The sequence below is a fragment of the Fringilla coelebs genome (genome assembly GCF_963513975.1).
Source record: "Fringilla coelebs genome assembly, chromosome: 1".
NCBI classification, from domain to species: Eukaryota; Metazoa; Chordata; class Aves; order Passeriformes; family Fringillidae; genus Fringilla; species Fringilla coelebs.
Genome location: NC_140028.1, coordinates 35,080,838 through 35,106,267, shown reverse-complemented (window position 1 = coordinate 35,106,267; position 25,430 = coordinate 35,080,838). Strand labels below are relative to the sequence as shown.

General features: G+C 36.7%; 1 protein-coding gene across 1 annotated transcript in view; it reads left to right on the top strand.

Annotated features, from left to right (window-relative positions):
- Nucleotides 1-25,430, top strand: part of LOC311155134 (uncharacterized protein C8orf34 homolog) — a gene marked incomplete at its 5' end in the record, with an annotated part of 140,312 nt that overhangs the window by 5,568 nt on the left and 109,314 nt on the right. The window contains 2 exons of the mRNA XM_084208059.1: nucleotides 17,679-17,826; nucleotides 18,771-18,902. Of these exons, the coding sequence (XP_084064185.1) occupies nucleotides 17,679-17,826; nucleotides 18,771-18,902 (280 nt within the window). The remainder of the gene's footprint in view (nucleotides 1-17,678; nucleotides 17,827-18,770; nucleotides 18,903-25,430) is intronic.

Genomic DNA, 25,430 nt, shown 5'->3' with positions numbered 1-25,430 from the left:
TTTCAGAAATTTCCCTGTGGTTAAGGCAGTCATAATTCTACTTTCCTGTGTAATCTAAGATTAAGAAAAAAATGTTTATGAATGAGAAAAATTAAACTATCTTGCTACCTGACTAGTTAATGTCTCAGCATTTAAAAGGAGTTGCATTTTTGTGATGTTTACTTCTCTGTGACTTTGTCTGAAGTTAGTTGAAGACTTCAAAAGCATATTTTGAAAAGACAGTGAAAGAGGTCATAAATAAAGGTATGCACTTGTGTGGCCAAGAACATAGATAGCAATCACATAAACCTCGTTTCCATAGTGGCAAAAATATTACTTGAAATGGAAATGTTGGGTCTCTTAATTGCTTTCTTAATTGGTTTTTAAAAAAAAAATTTGGCAACAGACACAGAAATAAATGAAAATCCAAGAAGTAGTTATATTGGAAGAATTGTATCTAAAGTACGGAATGATAAGGTGAAAGTACCATAATAGCATCCTTTTGTTATGTTAACTTTTAATATTTTTAAACTCTCAAAATGACAATTACTTTGCTTCTTGGGAAGGGGAGCAGAAGGCATAAATACCTTGCATCAAAAAATACCTGGGAAAATGAGAAGTAGTTCTCACTTGTGTTCTTCTTGCCATCATATATCAGCAAAGCCTGACTGCTCAGTGGTAAGGTATAAAGCTAACAGATATGATACAGATTTTTTTCTGGTAACCTGTCTAATAATTAATCAGTCTGAATCAAAATAAGCCCATTACTACTGGTCTTATTTCTTTGTGTTTTATCACATCACGAAGTATCTTCAAAGTTTCAGATTACATTAGCAGTATTGAAGTAAGTTCTTCTTACTGTTTTGTTTCGTTTGATTAGTCCAGTCTTTTTGGTGCAACAGATCAATGTTAAGTGGCAAATATAAAGTAAAATACTTTGATGGTTTTTACTCATCCTATAATTTTTTCTAACATGTTCTTTGCCATTACTTATCTATGCTTTTCCAAGTGGGCCAGATAGTATCCATACTGTAGAGTAAGGACAGTCTCAGCCTTCTGTGTGATTAGGAGCTTCTGGGAGGGAAGGGAACAGCGAGTACCTTAACCAGCATTTTTGGCACACGTGATGTCCTATTTTACTGTTCTGGAGCAAGTGCGTTTCCTAGTTATCTGCTTTATCATGGCATCATTAAAAAGAAACACCTAGACTTACACCTGTTATTAGTGTTCCTTATTTTAAAAGAGTTGCTTAGTAAATGGAAGCTAGAAATATAATATTTTAATTGAGTTAGAAGCATAATATTTAAGAGTATTTTAATATCATGTTGTTTTATAATTTGCCTCTTATTTTGAATGTCTAATCAATATTCTTTCCTTTTTTTCCCAATATCTTTTATTTTCACTTGTGTCTTTTTATTTGTCATATTTATACAAACACAGAAGTGAGGACTAATTTCTCATTTTCAATTGTCTAATGATTATTTAGAATTTTTTCATACAGTGATTTTTAATATATTTTTTAAAATCTTGTGAGATTTTATTTTTCTGGGAAAGCATATGTGTTTTTTGTGGGTGCAGAAGGATAGAGATACTTTTTTACCTCTGTATTACAAGAGGTGGCTGGAAGCATTTTTATGTTCACCAACTTTTGGAACAAATACTACCCAAACACTTTAGTGTCTGTAATTAATTACTCAGACAAAAATGAGGCGTTCTTTCCTGTATTGGGTATTATCCCCCTTCCACACATGCACACTTTTTCTCCTAAGAAATGTCATATGAGCTGTGAAGTATGACAAAGGAGAAGTTCTATGTCAAGAGTCTTCTCTGCCTGAAACCATAAGATGGGGTTAAAAAACAGTGAAAGCAAGAGCATTTTCAAATGCAGTTGTTAGGAAACCCTTGGGCTCCTGATGAAAGCATTGGGCTGTCTCACACATTACTAAAGGTGATGAAAAACAGCTGATAGAAGAAATAAGAATTACAGATTTTCATCCTTGGACACAGGTAAAGAGCATGATCACTTGAAATGCACACCTATGCCTTTGCCAAGGCAAGCCAACATCCTATGCTCTTAGTAGAGAGGGTAAATCCTTTAAGAAGGCTTGCAACAGACACATTTTGATGGCCTTAATTTTTATGTTAGGTCCCGGTATGCTGTACTGTGTCCGTTCTCCTTTTTCTACTCAGTTTCACTGAGTGCTCATTTTCAATTCCATCTATAAATGTTCAGGCAGAATAATTTGGCTGTTGTTGTGATGCCTCTCTGGTTTTGCTCTTCTGTTGATTTGGGCAGTTTTCGTCCCTTATTCACATAAAATTCAGGTATTATCTTTGCCTTAAACATGGAGTTTCCAGTGAAACACCTCAGATTTTGGCATATATATATATATATATATATATATATATATATATATATATATATATCATATATAGCACTATGAGTAGATGTGTTACAGTTTTGAGAAATGCACATACAAAATGAAGAATGCATGTGCATTACCCGGGATAAATAGAAGACTATTTTACATTAGCCACCTCTTAAAAAGATTCTGTTCATACAGAGAGTGGAAACTTCTAATTGTGTATTTATATGAAACATCCCTTCTCCTTCCTCATTTTCCAGCTCCCTGCAATATTCAATAAATGAAATCACTCTATTCATAAATGATATTTCTCTATAGTGTCTGGTACAATATACTTACTATACAATAGCTCTTTTGTTGGCTTTTGTAGGAGCTGCTTTCTGGGGTAGGAATCACAAGAGTTTGGGTCTTTCAACTGTGTTGGAGCCTTTTTAATGGAATCTTTCCTCCTCTCATAGTTTGTTTTACTCCAGACACTCTGATGGTTTAGTATTCAGGACTATGGGCTATGAGGCTGATTTAATAGCCAATTGTTGCAGGTCCTGTTCATCTTCATTTCTGGCTGCACATTCCTGCTGTCCTTGTTCCAGAACTGGTGGTTGTGTCATGTTACAGTTACCCAGTTTGGGAATATGAAATAGAAGAAAATGAAATCTACAAAGAAGTGAAAATTTTTCAGTGGGCTGAGCTCAGTGGGTCACCACATTGTCTGATGAAGATTGTGCCATTGATTTGGGAGAGAAAATATAGGTGGCTTGAGGGTGGATGGAGGGAGGGAGGGAACAAGCATACAAACTTTGCAGATTTCTCATGCCCACCTAGTAGCTTGCTTTTCTCCAGTAGCAAGCTACTCGGTGGGCATAAGAGATCTCCAAAGCTTGTGTGCTTGTTAGCTTCATATGGATCTTGTCTTTTAAAGGTGCAGTTCCCCATAGGTTGGGGGAATGTCATGGTGCCCAGTTGATTCTGTGAATAAGCAGAAGAGAGAATTGAATAATTAGGGAGGACGGCTGAACAAATTAGGAGGAAACAGACCACATGAATACACTGAGTGTGAGAGTAAGAAAGGATAGGAAATGGGAGGGGGTGGGATGAAAAAGATTAATGCTATATTGCCAGCATGTTCTTTTTCTTTTCTATTTTATTTTTATAATCTTATTCTGTACTGTTAAATGGTTACCTGGAATCTGTATTTTCTTTTTTTTAAAGAAAGGTTTTAGTGGTGGTGGTTGCTAAGAGTATAACCAAAGAGTGAGAAAGACAGGGAAAATATAACTTACTATGTATGAGTTGTGTGTTTTGCAGTGTCTGACTCACACCTCTAGTACTTGATCTTGGATGTAGTTCTTAGGCATGGATTTGCCAGGGTGTTAAAGGTGTCCTTAGCACCACTATTAATACTGGCTCCTGTGCTGTGAACTCCCTCATTAAGAAGGAGCTACACTCCAATTTGACAGGCCTTGTGCCTCTGCTGACATTTGTATGAACAGAGAGGTAAACTGATTGTGATTGTGACATATTCCTCTGGTCAGATATCTCTATCAAAGAAAGGAATTCTGAATGAACATAAGTTCCATGTTCCTTTTGGTGCACTAGTGAAGAAAAGCTGCTCTGTTTTGTTGATAACAGAATTCATTCTAGAAGCATAAATAAGAGGAAGCAGTCTCTTTTGGAGACATGAGAGATGGTTTATAGAACTAAAAAAGAAGGGTAGTTTCAGCTGTAGATGACCTTTGAAGAGAATCTGTGGAAGCAATTATACATAGGCCAGTTAGGAAGAGAAAAGGTTTATGATGCAGACTCTGTGATAGTTTTGTAAAGATGGAATGGGGGCTTTTGTGTAATTAAGGATATTATTTCATTTGAAGGAGAAGAAAAGAGAGATGGGATCATTTCCATGACTGAGTGTACTGGGATTTCTCAGACTGAAATGTGTGTGCATGTGCATGCTCTATGAAATGCATACAGACACTCTGAAACATTGGGATGCGCCTGAGAATCCTGTGTGTGCTGGACAGAGATCCCATATAAATGGGGCAGGTGTTGTGTGTTCCTGTTGAGGCACATTGTGTTAATTGCACATGTCCGTTGTGTGTATGACACACTCAGTACACCAGTGCCACCTGGGTGATCATCCTCTTAAGGATTCTGAAGAGTCTTGTTCTTCCTACCTAGTGAGGACAAAGCAGAGATGTCCAGGGAAATACAAGTGGAGAAGACCAATGTTTGCAGATGCAGAAATTCCTCTGTTGTGCCATATGAACCACCATCTGATTGTACAGTCTTTCTCATGACATAGAAACACCCATTAAAAAATTAAAAAAGGTGTTTCAGAGCTCCTCCTAAGTGTGTCATGATTCAGAATAATGCCATTTGTGCTTGTTTCCCCTTTCTTTGTCTTGTTTGTCTGCACAGAGCCTGCAAATCTCGCTGGCTCCTACAGTCTTTATATAGTTTAGGAGTTTTAACAGCAAGGCCCTGAGCTCATTATGGTCTTTCTGCAGTCTCTTCTTTCTTTGTGTTGCCTCAGTGCCTGGTAGTGCTATTAATCCCATTAATTGGTGCCACACAATCAAGAAAAAATTGATTTCTCCCTCCTTCTCCACTGCTCATTGTGGCAGTTCAGAACTCTGACAAGTCTCAAGGCTGCAGTGCAGCCCGTGTGAGCACGCTGTGTTCCCACAGGGAGCCCTGCTGCAGTTGGTGAGACCCTGATTTACAAGAGGAAGGCCTTCACTCATAACCAGACAGATAATGTTAAATAAAGAGCAATCAAATCATCAGGAAACTTTAATTGGGCAATCGCTGTCAGGATTGGGAAGTTACTTGGTAGACTCGGAAACAAACAAAACTGTATACCAGTGACTCACAGATGCTGTTTTCTAAATAAAAAAGCCTTAGAAAATCAGATTAAGAATGCTTTGACTATTAAAAATAGCACTACAGCTCCCAAACGCAATCATCATCTAAAATCACACGAATTTCAGCTTCTAGAAATTAAGTGATTTTTAGTTGCCTAAGCCATTGCAGTCTTGATGGTAGAAGTGTCTGATGAGAAATGATGGGCCTAACTCCAGTTCTAGGTATAATTCAATTATCTGTCCTTAGTAATTACTGATGCTACCCACAGAAAGTCTCCAATTGTTAGTACAGCAGTACCTCTTTAAATATCCACCTAAGGCTCTAGCTTTCTTGTCAAATATAGACCTTTAGTCCTTTGTTTGAAAACCTGAGCCAGAGGACAGCTCCTGGATATTGCAGGTTATGTCCCTGGTAGGCTAGTGACATGGTGACTAAATCCATATGACTGTTTATATGGAGGAGATAGTCAAAGTGCAAATGACACTTTCATGAAACCTATCAGTTCTGTGTGTTTAAGTTACCTTGTTTGGGCTAGAAAGTGACTAGTAAGTTGTTCCATATGATATAATTATTAGTACTCATATTTTTTTCTTTAAAATAATTTTTTCTGCTACTTTTTCTTTTAGGAAAAATTTATTACACAGAGACTGATATTTTTTTTCTTATTTCATAATTACGCTTTGCATTAATGGTTTTAATATTGCAATAATATGTGTAGCTTAGCTAATCTATAACTTACAGTGTGGAAAGTGTATCCAGATGGTGTTAACTAGTATTTCTTTAGCTCTCCCCCTTGTCTCAGACCTGCTTTATTTGTGGGTATGATAGAAGTGTCAGCCTTAGGCCTGTGCAACCAATGCACTTGGCCTTAGAGGTCAAACAGTGGTGTCTGACATCCTCTCATTTCAGAGCCTTTTTTTTCCAGCTTGGTACTGACACAGTTCTCTATTTCAGCTGCTCTTTAGAGTGACTGTGAGTTCTTTCACATTACTTCCTTAGGTGAGGCTTTTTTAAGGACTTGGGCATGCAAGTTGGTTCTAATAAAACAAATAACGGCATTAGACGCCTCCTCTGTTAAAGATGTGCCTGGATGTAATCCGTGATGTATCTACTGCACATGTTCAACAAAGTTTGGTATTTTTCCTCATACAGTTCAACTGTATGTTCACTTTGGCTCATCAGTTGTCTTTTGCTGAAGAATTCTTTTCTGGGCATGATTATAGAGCATCCTTCCTCTAAGGAGGAAGTGTCTTGTCTGAAGGAAGTTTTCCAGTGACGCTTTCTGTGCAGAAGTTGTATGGGGATGTGTTCTTCCTCATGGTGCTTTGCAATGGGCACTACAGTTGTGGAAAGCAGGGAAGTAGAGTGAGAGGCTTTTGTTTCTCCTGATGGTGATCAGATCTCTCTCTTTTTGTTTTGTGACATAGAAATGCACTTGGGCATTAGTTAAAGCTTTTTTTTTTTTTTTTGTCATTTCTTTGTGACTTTGGATGAAAAAAGAGCATTCAAGTAACAGTTCAACAGTTCCACACAGGATGATGTAGTTGTGTCTAGGCACAGGGAGTTGATTTTTTTTGGTGTGTAAATAAGTTCATGCAGGACTGTCCTGATGTACATGTTTAGATTGCATTTTTGACATTACATACTGCAGGATTAAAATAAAATACAGTATTTCTTAAATGAACAAAGCTAAGTATTATTTAGGTATCTGTGCTGTTCTGACTATGACTACTGAATTATGCCTGACATTTTATGTTTTTCCATGGGTTCTGGGGAATACAGTTGTATCTTTTTTCAGGGCTACATTTCAAGGTATTCAAACAGAATGTAAAATATTATCCCTCCTATATGTAGCTAAATCAATTGTCTGCTGCAAATCTCTATTATCTTAATATTGTATTTTCATCTTTTGGCTGTAGCAAGGAAAAGGTACCTTACCTATTGTAACAGAGATTCACCTGACATATTGCAAGAGACCTGCCTGATGAGTTTTGAGTCTTATTCCAAGGCAGCACACAGCCAGTAAATGAGGTGAACAAGTAAATCTGAGGACAGGATCTTGGGCCGTGCATTTTCAGCAGGGTTATCTTGGTGCCTGCTTTGCAAGCATAGGTTTTCTGTCATAGGAGCAGCCAACTGGGCAGCGTGGTGTTCATCTTCAGTAGGTGGTGTTATTTCCTGGCCTCAGATGTCAGCCTTGCCAGGTGTGTGTGTTTTGAAACCCCGACCCTGAAGGGCCCCTTTTCTGAGGGAATCCCAGACAGCAGCCTGGGAGTGCTTCCCCAAATTGCGGCCACATTTACATGGACACAGGCAGTGACTGTAACTTCTCAAGGCTAAGGCAGAGCTATGAACTTGGTAGTGCCAGTGGGAAGCAGTTTGGGAGCCCCAGAAAGTGGCAAGAGGCATGTAGAGCATGGTACCTCTGCACTCAGTGTTAACATTTTCTTTTCTGTGTAATTTTGCCACTGGATCTCTCCTGCCTACTTCTTCACAGTTTGTATTGCATTGTGAGCCTGTATACTTCAAGCCTACTGCGCTGTTTAGGTCAAAATGGACACCTGCATGTCTTTTTCCCTTTTCCATAGTTTGGCTATGATTGGATCTTCATTCTCAGAAGTTTCTTCACCTTAATTAGCAGAAATATCTATTTTAATGTGACTTGAAATAAAGAAATAATCCACGATGGCAGAAAATGTTAGAAATCTGTCAGAACTTTGCAAAAAATGTTAAGAGAAAAAAAAAATCATTGAAGCATTTACTTCATCATCTTGGTTGCTTATGAGGAAGATCATAGAGGCATTTTGGCTTAACTGTTGGATGATAAAAATCCATATGGAAGCTATCAGAAGTGGGTTTTGCTTCCAGTTGAACTGGAATTATTAAGATGTCTTCCTGGTTGGGGCTGAAGATAGATTCAGGTACACTGGTATCTTTTAGAAGTGAAATAGTTGCCAGTATCATGTGGTAACATTTAATAGATGATGGTACACAAAATGGAGGAAGATCTCTTGAGTATAAAAACGAATCAGCCAATATTTCTTTTTTGTTAGTTGATATGGTTATTTAGATATTTACTAGAATATTATTAATTCATGCATTTATAATCAAGTTTTGTTAAATCTGTGGACTGATGGCTTCTGCATGGCAAAAGATTTTTGTATTCTTTCAATAAAGAGAGACCAATTATTTCCAGTGTCATTGTGGGTTTTGCTTTTTTTTTTTCCAAATAGCAAAGTTCAAGTGCGGTAATTAAGCAAAAGCTTAATTTTAAAAAAAGCATCTATACTTAAGTGGACACTGGTTGAAATAACTTAATATAAAAGTGTTACTTGTAATAGTAAAAAGATTTTCCAGTTGCAATTAGAGAAGCCCTGAGTATAAGCAGTGTTGAACCAAACTGAACTTGACTAAGTGTCTCAAAAGATTTGAGAACTTGGAGAGAGTTTGCAGTGGTGGCTACCCTGACAAGATACTGCACATCTTGTGTTACTTGTGACAGGCAAATCAGTGTGACCTTTCCTATGGGGGGGGGGGGGAAGTAGGATACAAGTAGTTTTAAGAGAATCAAGCAATCAAGCAACTGCTTACATGTTGAATAACCTCTTTGTCCTCTTAAAATGCTATGTAAAAAGCACTTATTATTATTTAAGGAGTTCCAGGCACAATTGCAGTATATAAGTTCTACAAATATATAAAAAAAAAAACTCTGTGTTTTGCTGTGGTGAAAATTAATTTCCAGATTTTTCCATGGCAATAAATTCTGACCTTTCCAGTTGAGAAATCTCTGTTGTATTGTTGCATATTAAACATTTAGATCTATTTAAAAAGCTGATTACAGCATTGGTATGAAGTCTTATGAGACCAAGTCAATCTTTCACAGGTAAATAACAAGAAATTAAGATGCGTATCTGAATAGATATGAATCTATTCAAAGTGTATGAATAAAACTTGTAATTATACTGCATTTTGCTCATAGTTGTTTAGTTGCTGTACTAAAAGAACATTTCCAAATGACAAGATTTAAGTAATTTATAACAATCAGGGAGCATGTTTTAACTTCTTTGACATTTGTTTAGTGAACATTACTGGAGCAAACTTAGTGTTAATTTATGTAGGCAGCTGAAGTCAAGGTAATTAAATCTGTGTTAGAACTTCCCTACCGTGGACTCTGGTAACTCACATTCTCCATTTTGTGTCTCTGTAATTGCTGGTTATTATTTGAACTTCCATGTGAATAGTTTAAAAATTCTTGGTCAAGATTAAAAAAAATATGAAAGCAATTTTTATAGTAATTTTAATGCACAGAAGTTACACAGAATATTTAATAACTTTGACTATACACACTGGGCAGTAGAATGTTTTAAAACATAATCTCACATTTATCTTTCTTTGTAACTTGAATAAATCTAATGGTGTGCTAATGCAAAGTTACTAGAGGAGTGTTTGGGAGAAGAAAAGCATCTGGAAAGTGTGATGGTTGCTGCACACATTTTTAAAATGTGTATTATCAAAACATTATCAATCTTTTTTTTTTGTTGGCTTCCAGAAAGAAGGAAGAGAGTGTATGTAATTCTAAAGTCACAGAGCAGTGATCTAATTCATCAAAGCATTTTAAGCATGTGCTTAGCTTTGTAATTATTTACTTCTCAGGCATAAAGAATATCTAAGTTTAAGGGCTTTTGCTGAGTCAACTCCTTAATATACCAATTGTTTTTTTCATATATGGCCTTCTCCTGATCACCACTCAGAAACCCTTGATAGCCCTTTCTATAGTGGTACTGTACTGGGTCTGACGGAGACTGGATTTTCTTCACACCAAGCCTGTATGTTGGTGTATTTCAGATTTATGACTGAAACAGTGTTGGTACACCAGCCTTTTAGCTGTTGCCTAGCAGTGATTGCACAGGCTCAAGGCTTTCTCTATTCTTCTCTCTGCCCACCAGCAAGCAGGCCGGGGAGGGGAAGGCGACACACCTGGAACAGCTGACCCAACCTGGACAAAGAGATATTCCTTACCATATTGTTTTATGCTCACTACTTAAACCTGGGGAGTAAATGTTCTGAAATATCTGTTGCTTGCAGACTAGCAAGGCAGTGGGAGGTGGTGAGTGACTGCCTTGGTGTCACTTGTTTGATTTTTGTTTTTTCCTTCTCTCTTTTCTGTGCTTATTTAGCTCTCTTTATCTTGACCCATTAATTTTTCTTGGTTGTGTTATTTTCATTTTTTTCCCCATCCCACTGAGGGAATGAATAAGTGGCTGATGTGTGCTTGGCTGCTGGTTGGGGGTCAGCCTACCAGAGTTAGCCACAAAAATACCTGCTACTTCAGCTTCTAGCATTACCCTTCCTTAAAAATGTGTCAGACAGGTTGAAGCTAAGTCAGTGAAGCTTAAACTGGAAATACGATGTGAGTTTTTTTAAACAGTTGCAGTAATGAGTCATTGCACATGGTGTAACAAGTGATTTCAACTTAGACCTTGAAATTGAAAGGAGATTACTTCAGCTGATCAGAGAAAGATCAGCTCCAGCCTATTGAGTTAGCTTTTAGGTTAAGGCAGTGATTTGCAGTCAGTGTTGTTTTATGCCTGTAATTTAAGTCCAGGTTGTAATAGTCTTCCCTAGTCTTTATCTGTGAGTATTTCTTTTGATGTAAATCCTACAGACCTTTCAGAAAACCACCAAGTTTCATTTTCTTTGGCTGAACTGTGAAGTGCATGCCTTGAGGGCAGAATTTCAGTGGTTGATAGAGTGGATGGAAACTGAAGAAGGCTTCTGAATTACTCTTCAGGGAAACCGAACTGTTTCTGCAATAACGTGAACTACCCTTATTTGATGAATCCTTGCTGAGTTAAGATAATGATATGGTAGGCATAATTCCACAAGAGTGAGATTGTCATGCAGAGATACAGGATTGCAGAAAGAAGTATAAGCTATCATAGGAAATCTTTGTGATTTGAAAACTAAACGATGGGAGAAAACGTGATAACTGTTGCCATGATTGGCATCTCTGAGAGCATGTCTTCAATCTTTTCTTCTTCTACAGAGAATTATTTGATGTTTTGGAGTAACCCAGTAGCAGTAACTTCTCTCTTGCTGGCAGTCTTGGAATGCTTAAATGGGAGAAAGGAAATATTTCAATAAAGCTACAGATTGAAGGTGTTTAAAGCTATTTTGTGAATTCAGAAGTGGTAAAATAGATTAAGGACAATGATATTTGAAATACAAAGATTAGGAGATGAAAAAAACCTCAAAGGATAAATAAGTGAAAAGATGCAGCAAGAGGTTCAGATAGATATTGCATGTTATAATGTGTGTGGTGGAGTTTGATGAAGTGTCATGAACTTACTCAGTGAAACTTTGAAATTGTCCACCCAACAATGCATTCCTAAGATCAATGATGCATATTTTATCAAGTATTACATGCATGAGTTGGAATTGTTTCACATAGAGCTAGTTCATCTGAGTCAGGGAACTGATAATATGATCTGCAAAGGATTTATAGGTGAACAAGTCTGCTGTTTCCCTTCTGCTCTCCAGAGTCCCCCTAAAAACATGGTTGGTAACATAGCCCCCAAAATTGGTCTTTTCTTATTGAATTGGTACAGATATTTAGTAGATGAACACTTAAGAAAGACAGCTATTCAATGATGTTTGTTTCCAGACTTCCTCCTGTTATTCTCACTCTGTGAAATGTTACCTGTGCCACTAATCCCATACCTTAGATTTCCCAACAATGCCACCTTTAGGGGGAATCTTGTTCGCACCAAAGCATCCAAGCCACCATATCAGCTTTGTACTTTCATTTTGCTTCTATATCCAAAGTAATTTCTCTGTGGGTTGTGTTCCCATGCTGTGTACTACAGTCTTGTGATATTAAATTTAACTGCACAGCTGTGTGAAATGGTATCAGTGAGGTTTTGAAGAAAGAATGTGTTAATTGAAAATTTTTTTCGTCCATTCCAGATAAAAGTCTGAATATTTTCATGAGCAAGCTGAATAGGACTACTATTTGTTCTCAACTGTTATTCTACTATGGTTAGTTTGAAGTAAATAGTACGGTACAGACATATGAATTTTATTTATGTGGAAATGTGTGTAGGATTGAATAATTTATTTTATAGGGAGATGTGATGATCATTTTCATGAACATAAAATATGTTGAAGTCCATTTTGTTCATAGTTTATAATGTGATTCTACTACTTTTAATTAAAAATTGCTCAAGAATATTTAAAGCCTGGCTGTTTTCCAGAAAAAGGATGCTGGTATTTTTCATTAATTTCCATAGAAAATGATCTTTTTTCAGTAGAAGCAGTCATTTAAGCAGTCATTTCTGCTCTCATTTAAGAATTTCAGACTCTTAATTTAGTCAGTAAGAATAATGTTAAAATGTACTTCAGAAAATTTTTTTTTTTGTTTCCTTGATTTGTTACTGCAGTAATCAGAATGAAATTCTAACAAAAAAAAGTGTCAGTCATTAAAAAGTTTCTTAAACCTACTCTCCTTCCACAAGTTTTCCCTAAATTTTGTTTCTTCTTTGTTTACTTAGAGCCTGTATGAAGGGGTTAGCAAGTCTAAATTTAGATGTCTAAATGTCCAAGCTTCCCTGTAGTCAATGCATTTATCTCCTATAACTCAGTGGGGCCAGGAGAGCAATTCTTCTTATTCTAAGTGGACATCCTCTGGCTGGTCAGCTGGGAGACATCTAGCCCCTAATGACTTCTTCATTGACAAAGTCACTACTGACATCGCTGTGAAGACTTGCTGTGGTTAATTGTATTTAAACTTCTAATTTAATCCACAAAAGAAGGAGTGTAACACAGCCACAATCTGTGAAAGCTGTGCCATAGTCTGTAAAAGTCTGTGCAGTTAAAACGTGATTGTTGTGTAGTTACCATTACCAGTTACAGGGCAAGATACAATGTCTCTTAATTAACGTAATAACCTGATAGGTACATTTAGACAGGGCTAATTAGGACTTTCTTGTAATTGGGCTTATGATTAATGGACTGTGAAGACTGTTTCATTTGTATTAAATGCCTGAAAAGTTACAAGGAAATAAAAATTTGAGCCTTCATTGAATAAGTAATAGAGGACCTCAGGATAGCACAGTAGTGAAAGATATAAAGAATTCTTTAAAAATTATTGCTTATAAATTCTGTATATTCTTTATAAATAATTAATATATTAAACCACTACTTTAGACCTGGTGTTTTTTTTAAGATCTTTTGCAGCCTCACTACACATGCATGAATTTCTGTTGGAAATATCCACAAATGAACTAATACAAGTTATTTTTTTTAAACAGTCTTAGTAACATAGTTCAATAAAACTAGTGAGTATAGGAGCATATGAAGATACCTTTACAAGGTATGAAGAAAGAAGAACTGGTTTGCACAGTGCTAGGTAAAATCCATGAAGCAGTTAACTGAAAGAGTTTATATCACCTTCTTTTCTTTCTCATTCTGCCTTAAGACGAGGCAGAGCCTAATTTGGGGCAATATAATTGGGAAGCAGCAGAAACTGATGTATTAATCTGAGTGCTCTAGTCTGTAGTAACCATGGAAGTTTCCTTTGGCCCCTTTTCTGTGCTCGAGTGTGTCTCAAGGGTGCACAGGGAATTCATAATTACTGACTTCTGAACAGCTTCTTCACTTCTTACACAGCTGAGAGGAAGAGACTGTGTGGGGTTCACTGATGGAAAAGACAAAGGGATGCAGAGTGAAAGGAAGACATGGCAATAGAAAGGAGATAGGAGGAGAGAGTATGAGTAGTAAGCAGTTCATTTGGCATCATGGAGACCCAATCTGCCATGGCTTTTTATTTGTTGTTGTAAGCCACGTTGTGCACAGAACAACAAACTTGCCTTATTTGAATTGTAGAAAACTTAGATATTTGAGCTAAAGATGTGAAAAGTATCATTAATATTTTTAAGAGACTTATCTTTAGGTGTCTTGCATTTTTGTTTTTATGAAGAGTTGAAACTTACCTGATGATTTGTTAATGAAAAAATGAATCTCAGTTTCAATGATCTTGTGCCATTTTTGTTCTGCTTTTAATGCAGAGGCGTCTTCAGTGAGACTAGTTGGTCTTTTCCCTTTTTTTTGTGAAACCTTGCCTACTTAGCACATTGTGAGTCAGATCAGACTGCTGCTAACCAGAAAGGAATATTATTTTTGTGCCTTTCATGCTTTAGTTTTTTTACTTATTTAATACATTCTTTTTTAGAGACATTTCGAACATGTGAAAGTATATTTAGAGTACCATGTAGTATGTTATTCCTGCTGTCTATTAAGATGTCACCTGAGCAACAGATGAGATCATTAAATAAGTTTTTGATCATTTAATCAGAAGTTTAAGTTAGTTTTGCTCGAGAATGGTGCTAGAATGAGAATACGCTTTACTTGACATTCCTAATCTCTAATATCTTTTCACCTCCAGAGAAGTATGAGTTTTTACTTAAAAATTAGGTGAGCGCTCACTATGTGCAGTTGATGTTAGTGAAACTTTGAGCTTGTTTCTTGTTGGGTTGCTTGGGTTTGGCTTTATTTTTGTTTTTCTTGCCCCTCCGCCCCTCCCACCTCTTGGCATAGCCAGGCAACTGAATGCAGGCAGCGAGCATATTTCCATGTAATTGCCAATTTGCTGGGGATGAAAAAATCTCAAAGGAAGCATGAGCTTGAAGAGGACAGGTTGAGAGATGAGCAGATGGAGTTGTGTCCCTTGATGAAACCGGTAGAAACTGGATGAAACTGGTAATTGTATCCCTTAGCAGAAACTGGTAGAAGGGCAAAGGCAGTGAGGGTCATGGAGCTGTGATCCTATTTCTGGGATGTCTGCCAGTGTGCAAGGCAGAAGGATGTGGAAGAGAGATAACACCTTCAGCATGTGAATGTGAATTTCCACCGAGTATATGTCTGAAGCTATTGTTCTTGGAGTGGAGGTGTTCTTTGCACTTTGTCCAGAGTTCAGGGACTCCATGGAAAGTGGTAAATTGGAGACCACTTCCAAACCTTGCTTGAAGCAGCTTGAGAAGTAGATTCCTAACAGTTTCTTTTCTCCCCTTTTGTAGTGGAATACTTGTAGTAAGGAGTTTTGTTTTCCTTAAATGGCACATTTTATAACCTAAGTTGCCTTTGTGTTCATTTTAAGTTGCATTTACTTTTAATGATATTTCTAAGAGTGATTGAGTCAAATCAGTTTGAGGCTTATTACACAAATAAGTAGGTCTTTTTCTGAACTTCACAAGCTTCAGTTTATGAGGAATTCAGCAATGTTATATATATTTTTTTTCCACTTTAGGTGTACGGGATTGGTACAACACATTGTTATTCCAGATAAAAGTAGTGTCTATCTACAGTTCTTTAAAATTTTCTAACAGCTGACTCAGACTAGGACTGATTATTCTCTGGGACAGCACAAATCTCTATATGACTTGGGTCTTCTTATCAATACAACAGTAGGTACAAAAAGTGGTCCTTTTTAATAGAATCTAGTTTCACATCACCTTGATCTTTAGGTTTTTTGCTACATCTCAGAAGAGGTAAGGAATTCTGTAATCTGTTTTATTTTATTAGATGCATTTCTGTTACTTAAAGACCATTTCTTCCTGCTACAAGCAAATCAGTTATGGCAACAATCAAGTTGCATTTGTCTTACATGGATATGTAGGCATTCTAAAATTTCTCATTTTTCTGTATTACCTTTTTCAATACTATGTTAATATTGAACTGTATTACTAATCTAAGACAAAAATAATTTTCAAACCATGATTCTGAGAAATTATTTAAATTACAAGTCAGCTGTAACAGATTGGCACTTTTCCTTTGGTAATAGAATCCTCTGCAGTGGAATTACTACAGCTATTGTTGTCCATTACAAGCACTAGATTACATCTTCACATTGTCACTAATTCTGCATTTTGGCAGGGAAGAGAATAAAGGTTTGCTGTTAGTGTTGCCAAGCAACTAAAATATGAATTACTGCAATTTCAGATTTTTTCTTGTGTGATGTATATCGGAGGGTTTCTCCTACCTTGGTAAGAGGCAGTCCAGATGAAGTTACACTCCACAGCTCCAACAGTTCTAAGATTAGTAAGTAGCTTAATTTCTCTCTGTGGAGTTCCAGTTCAAAACCAGAGACAGGCAGGGTTTTTCATTTCACTGTGGATAAGTATCAAAAATGACATCACAGAGGATTGTGTCTTAACAAGACATGTGGGCAGATGGGGCATATTTTCTCCTTTTTGTGGACAAAGATTACTTGCTATGCCTTAGTAATCCTGTGTGCAGTTATTCATGTTTGTTGCTATTTGGTATACTTCCTCTGAAGTATCTTTTCCCAACAGATGATGGGAAATGATGGTAATGCTAAGTAACTACTGACATTTGAAAAAAATTTTATTACATGAAAGTGTGTGGAAAAGATGAAGTGGGGATAGAATTGAGTGCGTGTAAGTTCTGTTAAGGTTTATTCTTGGGAGTAGGTGAAGAGAGAATACATGCTCTGAATAACTTAACTTAGTTGTTTTGGGGTTTTTTTTTGGTTTTGTTTTGTTTGTTTATTTTTATTTTGCTCTCATTTTGTTGTACATTCCTGAATTTTTTACTTCTGTGGAGTTTTTTCATTTTGCAGCAGCGGCTCTAGATCTCCTGTAGAACTAAATGGGTTTCAGGGTCACCTCACCTGCCCTGAGTCATTCATTTTCTCTCAGAGCACATGCGCACAGCAGAGCCACAGCTTCTTTCTGGATTCCTAATGTGTTTTATGCCTAGGAAGCCAGAAAGAACCCCAGCAGCAATAATGGAAAGTGTTTCTTTTTCTGCAGCCCTGCACGGCAAGGTGCAGAACAGCAGCTGGATAGTACCAATGCATGGCATAGAAGATGCTTTCCTGTTGACATTGGCTTTATATCTGTGTCTGCAATAGTGTAATAAAATATTTCTTTATTTCTATACTGTAGTATTTTTGAGGACTTGCTTTAAAAACCATCTACCTGTTTGATCAGACCTTGGAGTTCCCAGATATGAATGCATATTTGAACCAGACATTGTCCTGTCTCTGGATGAGATGAGGATTCACAAACTTTCCTGACAATCCAGTTTCCAACGAGAAGCAGCTTGGATGTATTGGTCAGAGAAGAGCTACTTGGAGCTCTGAAGAGGTGGTGGTTCTGAGTGGTTAAATGGACAGCGTTACTGTTTGGGATAAATTTGAACAGGTAGCAGGGATTGGCTTTTTTAACCTATGTTCCAGTGGATAAGAGACTGCATTGGGCTGAGAACACTTCAGATATGAGCACTTCATAGGACCAAGCTAGCAGTAGTTTGAGGAGGTGGATGTTCCAGCTGTTTTCTTCAAGTTTGAAAACAAACCTTTCCTTTTGAAATGCTTATTTTCTTTTGGCAAATACAGGATTAGTTTGGGTGCAGTATCTCACTAATTTTTTGTTTTGGCTTAATTTTCTAAAGGAGTTGATGACCAAGCTGATAACGGAGACACCTGACCAGCCAATCCCATTTCTAATTGATCATCTTCAGTCCAAGCAGGGAAACCGTGGTCAGCTTCAGAGAACATTGTCTGGCTCTGCTGCCCTCTGGGCAGAGAGTGAAACATCAGGTATGTTCTGTGTGCTGTAAAGGGCTGGTCTCCATATAATCTTCCCGCACTTGTGCCCATGATTTCCTGGATTCACATGTACCTACTGAACAGGTACTGCTTTATGATTTTGAGCATGCAGAATAAATCCTGTTTATCCAGCAGATACTGAATTTAATATACATTGCTGTCTGTCAGCTCAGCCTAGGTACGTCATGTGAGTATGCATCAGAGTTACAGAATGGAAACAGTCCCAGTCTCAGTGAGAGAGGTTCCCTTGCTGTCCTCTTTCTTTGTTTTCTTTTTCTTTGTTTTCTTTTTCCCACCCATGCTGTATTTGTGCCTGAGATTAAACTCTATTGAGATATTTTCTTTAATAATACCTGTTTTCATATACCTATCATCCCAACCCTTGATGAGGAGCTGCTATGCTACTTTATAAACTCCAGTGTGAATAATTTATGATTGTAAATCTTCAGAAGCATTAAAATTATATTCTGAAGTAGTATCCGCTCTGATTGTAAAGTAGAAGTCTTGGTTTTTATATTCTGGTACAATCTACTGTTACAATATTAGTTTTGTGTTTAAAAATTGTTTAATGATCTGTTTGAGACTATAGAGCTTAAATAGTTGCTGGTAGCCAAAGTGTTAATTTACTGACAAATCAACCATTTATATCAAATACACAGTTTTAACATAGGCAGTAAAACATGTACATAACATGGACGTTAAGTACTTTTTCATAACAAAAAATAGACCTTTTTAATGAAAAGCAAATTAAGTTCTAAGTCTTGATATTTAAAAAGTGGAATAAATACAATAAATATAAAAGCGATCAGAAATAAGAGAAAAAAAAGAGCTGTTTTTAATTTGGATTGATATACCTTGAGGTTTTTTTGATTTGTTAAGTCTTTGAAAAAGGACCCTACAAATGTTATGATTATCTAATTTGATTCTTTTAACAGAAAATAAAGGAACAAGAAGAGATTTTAGAAATTATGATAAGCCTTGGCAGGTAAATGCAAAAAAGCCTAAAAAGTCAAAGAGCGACCTTGCTGTGTCCAACATTTCTCCACCATCACCGGAGTCCAAGTCATGTAAGAAAGCTTCACTATGTTAATAATTTGTGCATACTTTCCAACCTATACTATCTTTTTCATTTGAATAAGGTTTAAAATGGAAAGCAAACTGTAAGCAGATGAAATGCCTATATATATATATAAAAGAAGATTTTGATTCTTGCCTTAATCTCACTCGAGTTATGAATATTTTCTAATGCCCTATGTTGTCATCTCTAGATATAGAATAGAATTCTGGATAGATTGATTAAAAACCAGACTAATATCTGGGTGTCATGCACTATTTTATGTTTGCATACTGATTATGATTTGATGTTTTAGTTTGCATTGCCATTATGCATGTGTAAAATCTGTTGTGTTGATATTGGTCCTAATAGATTTTTTTCTGTGTGTCAGGCAATTCTATGAAAACTATGAATTATGAACAGATACTGTTCAAGGTATGGGAGTAGTGTCAGCAAAACAGGTGTACTGTTCTAAGAGTTGCTGAAGGAATCTAAATGTACACTGAAAGAAAAGGCAGAGTAGAAATAGAGCAGCTGAAGAGAAAATTGTCAACTACGTGTAAAAAATTAGTGAAAATGAAGACAACAGGTCTTAATGAAACATGCTTCATGTGTATTGGCTATTGAAGAAATCTAATTTTTAAGCTTCTTAATGCTGGGGTTTTTTTCCCAAATAAATATATTTACAATATGCATACATGTATAAATATAGTTACACACCCAGGGAATTGTTTATACAAGATGTTTCTCCAAAATAAATTGAAAAATTAGATTTTCTTCTGTTAACTCTTGTAGCTTTTGGATATTTTTATAATAGCCAAATCTTTGTAATGCTGTGTGACTAGGTGTACCAGACAAGAACAGAGTGGTGCAATACAGTATGGTGCAGTAGAAAGTTTGTTGTCTTTCCTCTAAAAATATGGGAAAGTCTAGACTAGGAGTCAAGGAAAATTGCCCAGCGACCTCACTAAGTCAAAATACTACACAGCAATAGGTAAAGTAAATCAGGATAAACTTATACAATAGAACTATTTCTTTTGAGTGATTAATAGTCTTGTATGATTATGAAACATTTTTTACTGAGAATAAATAACTGCAACAAGAAAAAATAGCTATTACAGGTAGCTGTGTCCCATTGTACAGGATTTTTTCAGGAATATTTTTTTCAAGAAATGGAGCATTTTTCTCTTTTTCTTCTTCATGAAGCACATTGCCTGCTTCAAAACATTCAAACTTGATCATCAATTCCATTGTGCCTCTCAGTAGGCACATGATTTTTGAAGTCTGTTCTAAAAAAGCATGTGTATTTTAATTTATTTTCAAGAATAAATAGAAGCATTCCAATAAACACTTATAGTCACTCAGTCTGTGTCTTATCTAACACAGATAGATAACAGCAATTTATGGAGATCCACTGTTAGAAACAGTGGCCAAAAGGTATTGTGAGCTGTTCCTGTCATACTGTGTTCCTTCCTTCTGCCCTGTGCTTGCTTTTCAGACTCTGTGGTATGCATCAAATAACTTGCATGCCATCTCCTAAAGATCTCGAGTTCTCTGCCTTTATCCCAGATAGGTGGGGTGACATCACGTCACTCCCCTCAAATATGTGCCTACTACAAGTTTTGTGCTTGTTAGTCTTAAGGTTGTCCTATTAGAGGGACAAAGAGGAGGCTGGGCATTCTAAACTATCAGGTCTCATGTCAACAAAGATATATTTTATACATCCATAAAACAGCTGGGGTCAAGGATCTGTCCTTGTGGACTGAAGGAAACTTACTAATATTCTTCAGCTGGTAAGAGTTACTCTCGAACTACTCAAGTCTAGAAACAGCGTGTGGGAGTGCAGCTTTGCTTACAAAGGAGGTAGAATCAGGGTGCGCTTAGTGCAACTGACATTCATAAATACATGGCACTACATGGGATTGATTCTAAGCATGCTGAAAGAGGAGACTAATATAATTCCAAGGCCATTCTGTCATCTTTGAAAGGTCAGTTATTGTGGATGTTCCTGATGATTAGAAAAATGCAAATATCTCATTGATTTTGAGGAAGGGCAAACCTCACCCTCTGCAAGGATTATTGACCAAACTTTCCTGAAAGGTGTTCCTAGTCACAAGTAAGAAAATGTGATTTGGAACATCAAGCATGGATTTATGAGACCATATATGTCTGATCAGATCAACACAGTTGCCCTTTGGGGTGAAATAAATGGCCCTGTAACCAAAGAAGCAGCAATGGATGTTTCATACCATGACTTTAGCAAAACCCTTGTCAGCTTCCCATGTCAGCTTCCAGTTATCCTTGTAACTCAGTTGATAAGATGTGGACTCAATAAGTGGATAAGATGATGCATGGAATGTTGACTTAGCTGGTGGATTCAAGGGATTGTGACTAGCCAAAAGGTATTTTGAGCTGCTCCTGTCATCATAATGTGTTCCTTCCTTCTTCCAAAGTCCAATAGGAAACTCAATCTTTAATAGCATGCTCAAGGGACTGGTGCTGAGATTGATGGCATTTAAAAGAATTTCCTAATGCCGTGGATAATGGGATAGAATTTCTTAGGTTTGTGGTTAGACCAAATTGTGGGAAGTGGTTGGTATTCTGGGTAGTAGGAGTGCTATTCAGAGGGATAGGACCGAGGAATGGGCGGACAGGAGACCTCTTGAAGTTCAACACAGGCAAATTCAAAATCCTGTATCTTGGATGGAATAAGCCTGAGCAATAGTTTAAACTGGGATATGTGTGTCTGGAAAGTAGCTTTGCAGAAAAAGATGTGGGATGCTGATGGACAAGGACTTGGGATACGAACCAGCTGTTGCTGTGCGCTCATGCAGTGCTGAAAGCGGCCTGCATACCAGGCTGCAGCAGCAAGAGTAGAGCCAGCAGTGTTTGAGGTGGCATCTGGAGTCCATTGTGAGAAACAATGACGTACTGGAGCAAGTCCTGTGGAGGGTCACCAAGATGATGACAGGGTTGGAGCATGTGATAGACAAGAAAAAGCTGAAAGAAATCGGTTTAGTCATACTGAAGAAATGAAAGCTCAGGGGAGATTTCATTGTTACTATCAACTAGTATGCTGGAGGGTGGATGAGAAGGCATAGTCAGATTTGTCTTCTCAAGAGTGTTCAGTGAAAGAACAAGAGGAAACAAAAATTATACTGCATGGGTAGTCAAACACAGGAACAGGTTCTCCAGAGAGGCTTTGGAATTGCCATCATGGGGTATATTTAAAACTGAACTGAATATTTCGAACAACCTGCCCTCAATGGACCAGTCTAGGGCACCAGGTTGGACTAGAAGACTTCCAGAGGTACTTTCCAGCCTAATTATCCTCTGCTTCCATGCTTTGCTGTTTACGCATTTCAGGTTTTTTCCCATAACACTGATTTATTTAAACCTTAATTAATCCTATTGTTTTCATTACTTACACCTGCAATTAGTTGTGTCTGCAACTTTTTGAAAATAGTTTGTATATTTGAACTACATTTTCTTTAGGTTGCTATTGCAGAGGTTGGTTTCAGACATGTGCCTTTTTTCCCTATCTTGCTTCTCTTATTTTCTGCCAAGTTGATTAATATTCTTACATTAATCTCTATATATAGATTTGATCTGTATATGTAGATTATTATTCTAAATGTGCTTTCAACCTTTCTTTCTGGTTTATGCCAAAATCATCAGGTACCATGTACCCCTTCAACTGCACAGATTGGCAAGTGTGTTTAGAAGGAATTCTGTCCTAATGTGCCCTGCCCACCATATTCCATTTGTTTTGTGTCTTCAGCTTCTACCTCCTGTACTTTTTTTCACAAAGCATCTCCAAAGAGGTGGTAAGGAGTCATCTGAGAAATAGAAAGTTTTGGACCTGTGGAGACCTAAAGATTTACTCTCAGATTTGTGTTTAAAAGAAAAGAACAAATCCCCACAATGAAGAATCTAAAAAGCACACCCCCAAACTGCCAAAACAAACCCAAAATTTAATGGAGTCCATCAACTCTATTATGTTGTTTCAGAGTTTTTGTCCTTGATTGTCTGGTTTAAATAATCACAAACTTGTACATTTGTTCAGAGCTATCATTTCTTAGGAATATTTGGGAACATGAAGATATTTGATTTATTTAATTAGGTTTTTTTTTTCCTTCAGCAGAGTGATGTTGATTGCAGTGTGCATGTTACTGCTGCACAAATGTCTCTTCCTTATGCTTTCAACTTTTTTACTAGAAAGATACCACCACTCCCTCCTGCCTGTTATGATCTCAGGTGCACCTGAAACACACAAACAGTTGTTAATATCTAAGCCATCTGACCACTTGCTTGGTGTGTGCAAAACCAGAGTTAACCAGAAGCTGCTGCTGTTTTCTGGCAAGGAAGAGCTGGGAGCTAGGGGTGTTTGTGTGTATATAAATGAAATATTTAAATGATCACGTTCTGTATCTAAAGAAAAACAAATATGGAAGTTTCAAACTTGTTTGTAAAACAGACTTTTTGCTTCCCAGCAAGCTACTTTTAGGCAAAGTAGGTTGATCCCTTCACCACGTCCATATTAAATCCGATCACAGATCATCCTTTCATGCTGCTTCAGTTCAGCACTCTCACCACAATCCGTATGCAAGTACAGTGTTGCATGCTTCTAGTTGCTCTCAGTCAGTCTAGGACTGTAGGCCATCATTCTTTTAGCCTTTTAGTATCCAGATACTATGTAAACCAGTTTGGATTGATTATCAAAGAACTCCAACCTGAATGCTATTACAAGATTTAAATACATGAGTAATTTTACGCTCAATTATATTATACGTATTTTTGTTCTTTGAGATGTAAGATGGCCATACAATGCATTAATAAAGTGTTGGATTTAATGAGCAATTGGTCTGATTCTGTTTGCAGATCTTGCATTGGAAAGACTTGTATGGGTAGATAAAACTAGTGGTGATCTTGTACCATCATCCAGTAGAACATAAAGGTATTGATTTATGGCAGAATTCATAGCACAATTGTGAATTAATCTAATGTGCATTTATGGTCAGGGCACACCACCAGAAAATCAGAAATACTGATAAGTGTGTCTGTCTAATCTCCTAAGATGAGATGGCGAAATCTCAGCTCCCAAAAGGAGAACTCTGCATCTTTCAATACAATTGCTACAGTGTAGATGTAATAAATCTTCTGAATTGTAGGCACATAATTTCAAGAGGGGGTGTTATATAATATACAGATCTCTCAAATAACAAAGATGAGGTTGAAGTGTGTAATGTGATAAGAGACTTGAAATTACTGATATGATTTTGTAGAATGAGTGAGCGTAATAAGGAAAGATGAAGGTCAGAGTATAATGGAAGGGTTTTGCTAAGTGTGTAGTGACACATGCACATAAATGATTAATGATGGACTTCACGCATACAGAGGATCAAGTATTTGAGAAGATTCCTAAGAAGGGTCATATGGTGTTTGTACAGTTCTGAATGCTTCCAGCAAAGACATTCATTTGAAAATTACCAGTGCTTGTTGATCCTACAGCTGAGAAGATAAGGGTTTATATTTTGAAAAGATCTGTAAGCAAGAAGGAAATGAACTTGAAAGAATAACCATAATTCTACTAAATAGATGTTGTTTTAATATCCATTCATTATTTGAGAGGCTAGGTAAATAGGAAAGGATGTCTACTCTAGAAGTAATAAAAATTTCAGTCAGTTCTAATTCTGTTTAACTTCCTCTGTTTTGATTCCTCTGAATGAGCCAAATCATTGTTGAAACAAATTGTATTGAAACACAGAAATAATTAATGACAGCATATCTATTTTGGTACCTTTTCACTGAAGTACAAAATGGTTCGGTAAAACACAGCTGATTGTCCAGCGTGCAAAGCAAATTTCCACCATGGTTTTGACTGATTTCCCACTATCCATCTAATGAGCTGCAGTCCAAGCTTCTTGTGTTTGTGAGACATTTCTCTGAAATAAGCAACCAAGTCACTGTCAAGAACAAGAGTCTTGAGACTTTCTTTTTTCCTGATGTGAGTTGGTCCATATACTTGGCCGCTGCTGATCCTGGAAACTCCACAGCTGTCAAATAGAACTTATATTTGTTTCATCCAGTCCCATGATAAATTTTGCTTCAAAAGTGTATGGTTTCTCAAAAATAGTTTTTTATTTTGAAAAAATGTGTTTTGTTTCAAACTGACATGGTATAAAATTCTAGTTTGTGGAAATTTTCTGGAAGCTCCAAGCTTTGGTCATCTTTTTATATGGTTTTACTATATTAAATTGTTGCCTGTCGGTATTCTGGTGGTACTGTGAGAATTTTTTGGTGTGATAAGTTCAGCATAAACATAGAAAGTCTGTCATACTGCTAATAAGTGATTGCTGAAGGATATAGTGTTGGCACACAGAAGAATGATGGTAAGATGACTGCAAAAGGACTCAGAAGGAGAGAGAACTCTTTACAGAATTTCTTTTCTAGTTTATTAAAAATTTATATTTACAGTTAATAATAATTTTGAAAAAATACTGGGTAGAACATTTTATTTTCTGTAAATAAGCAAAAAAAG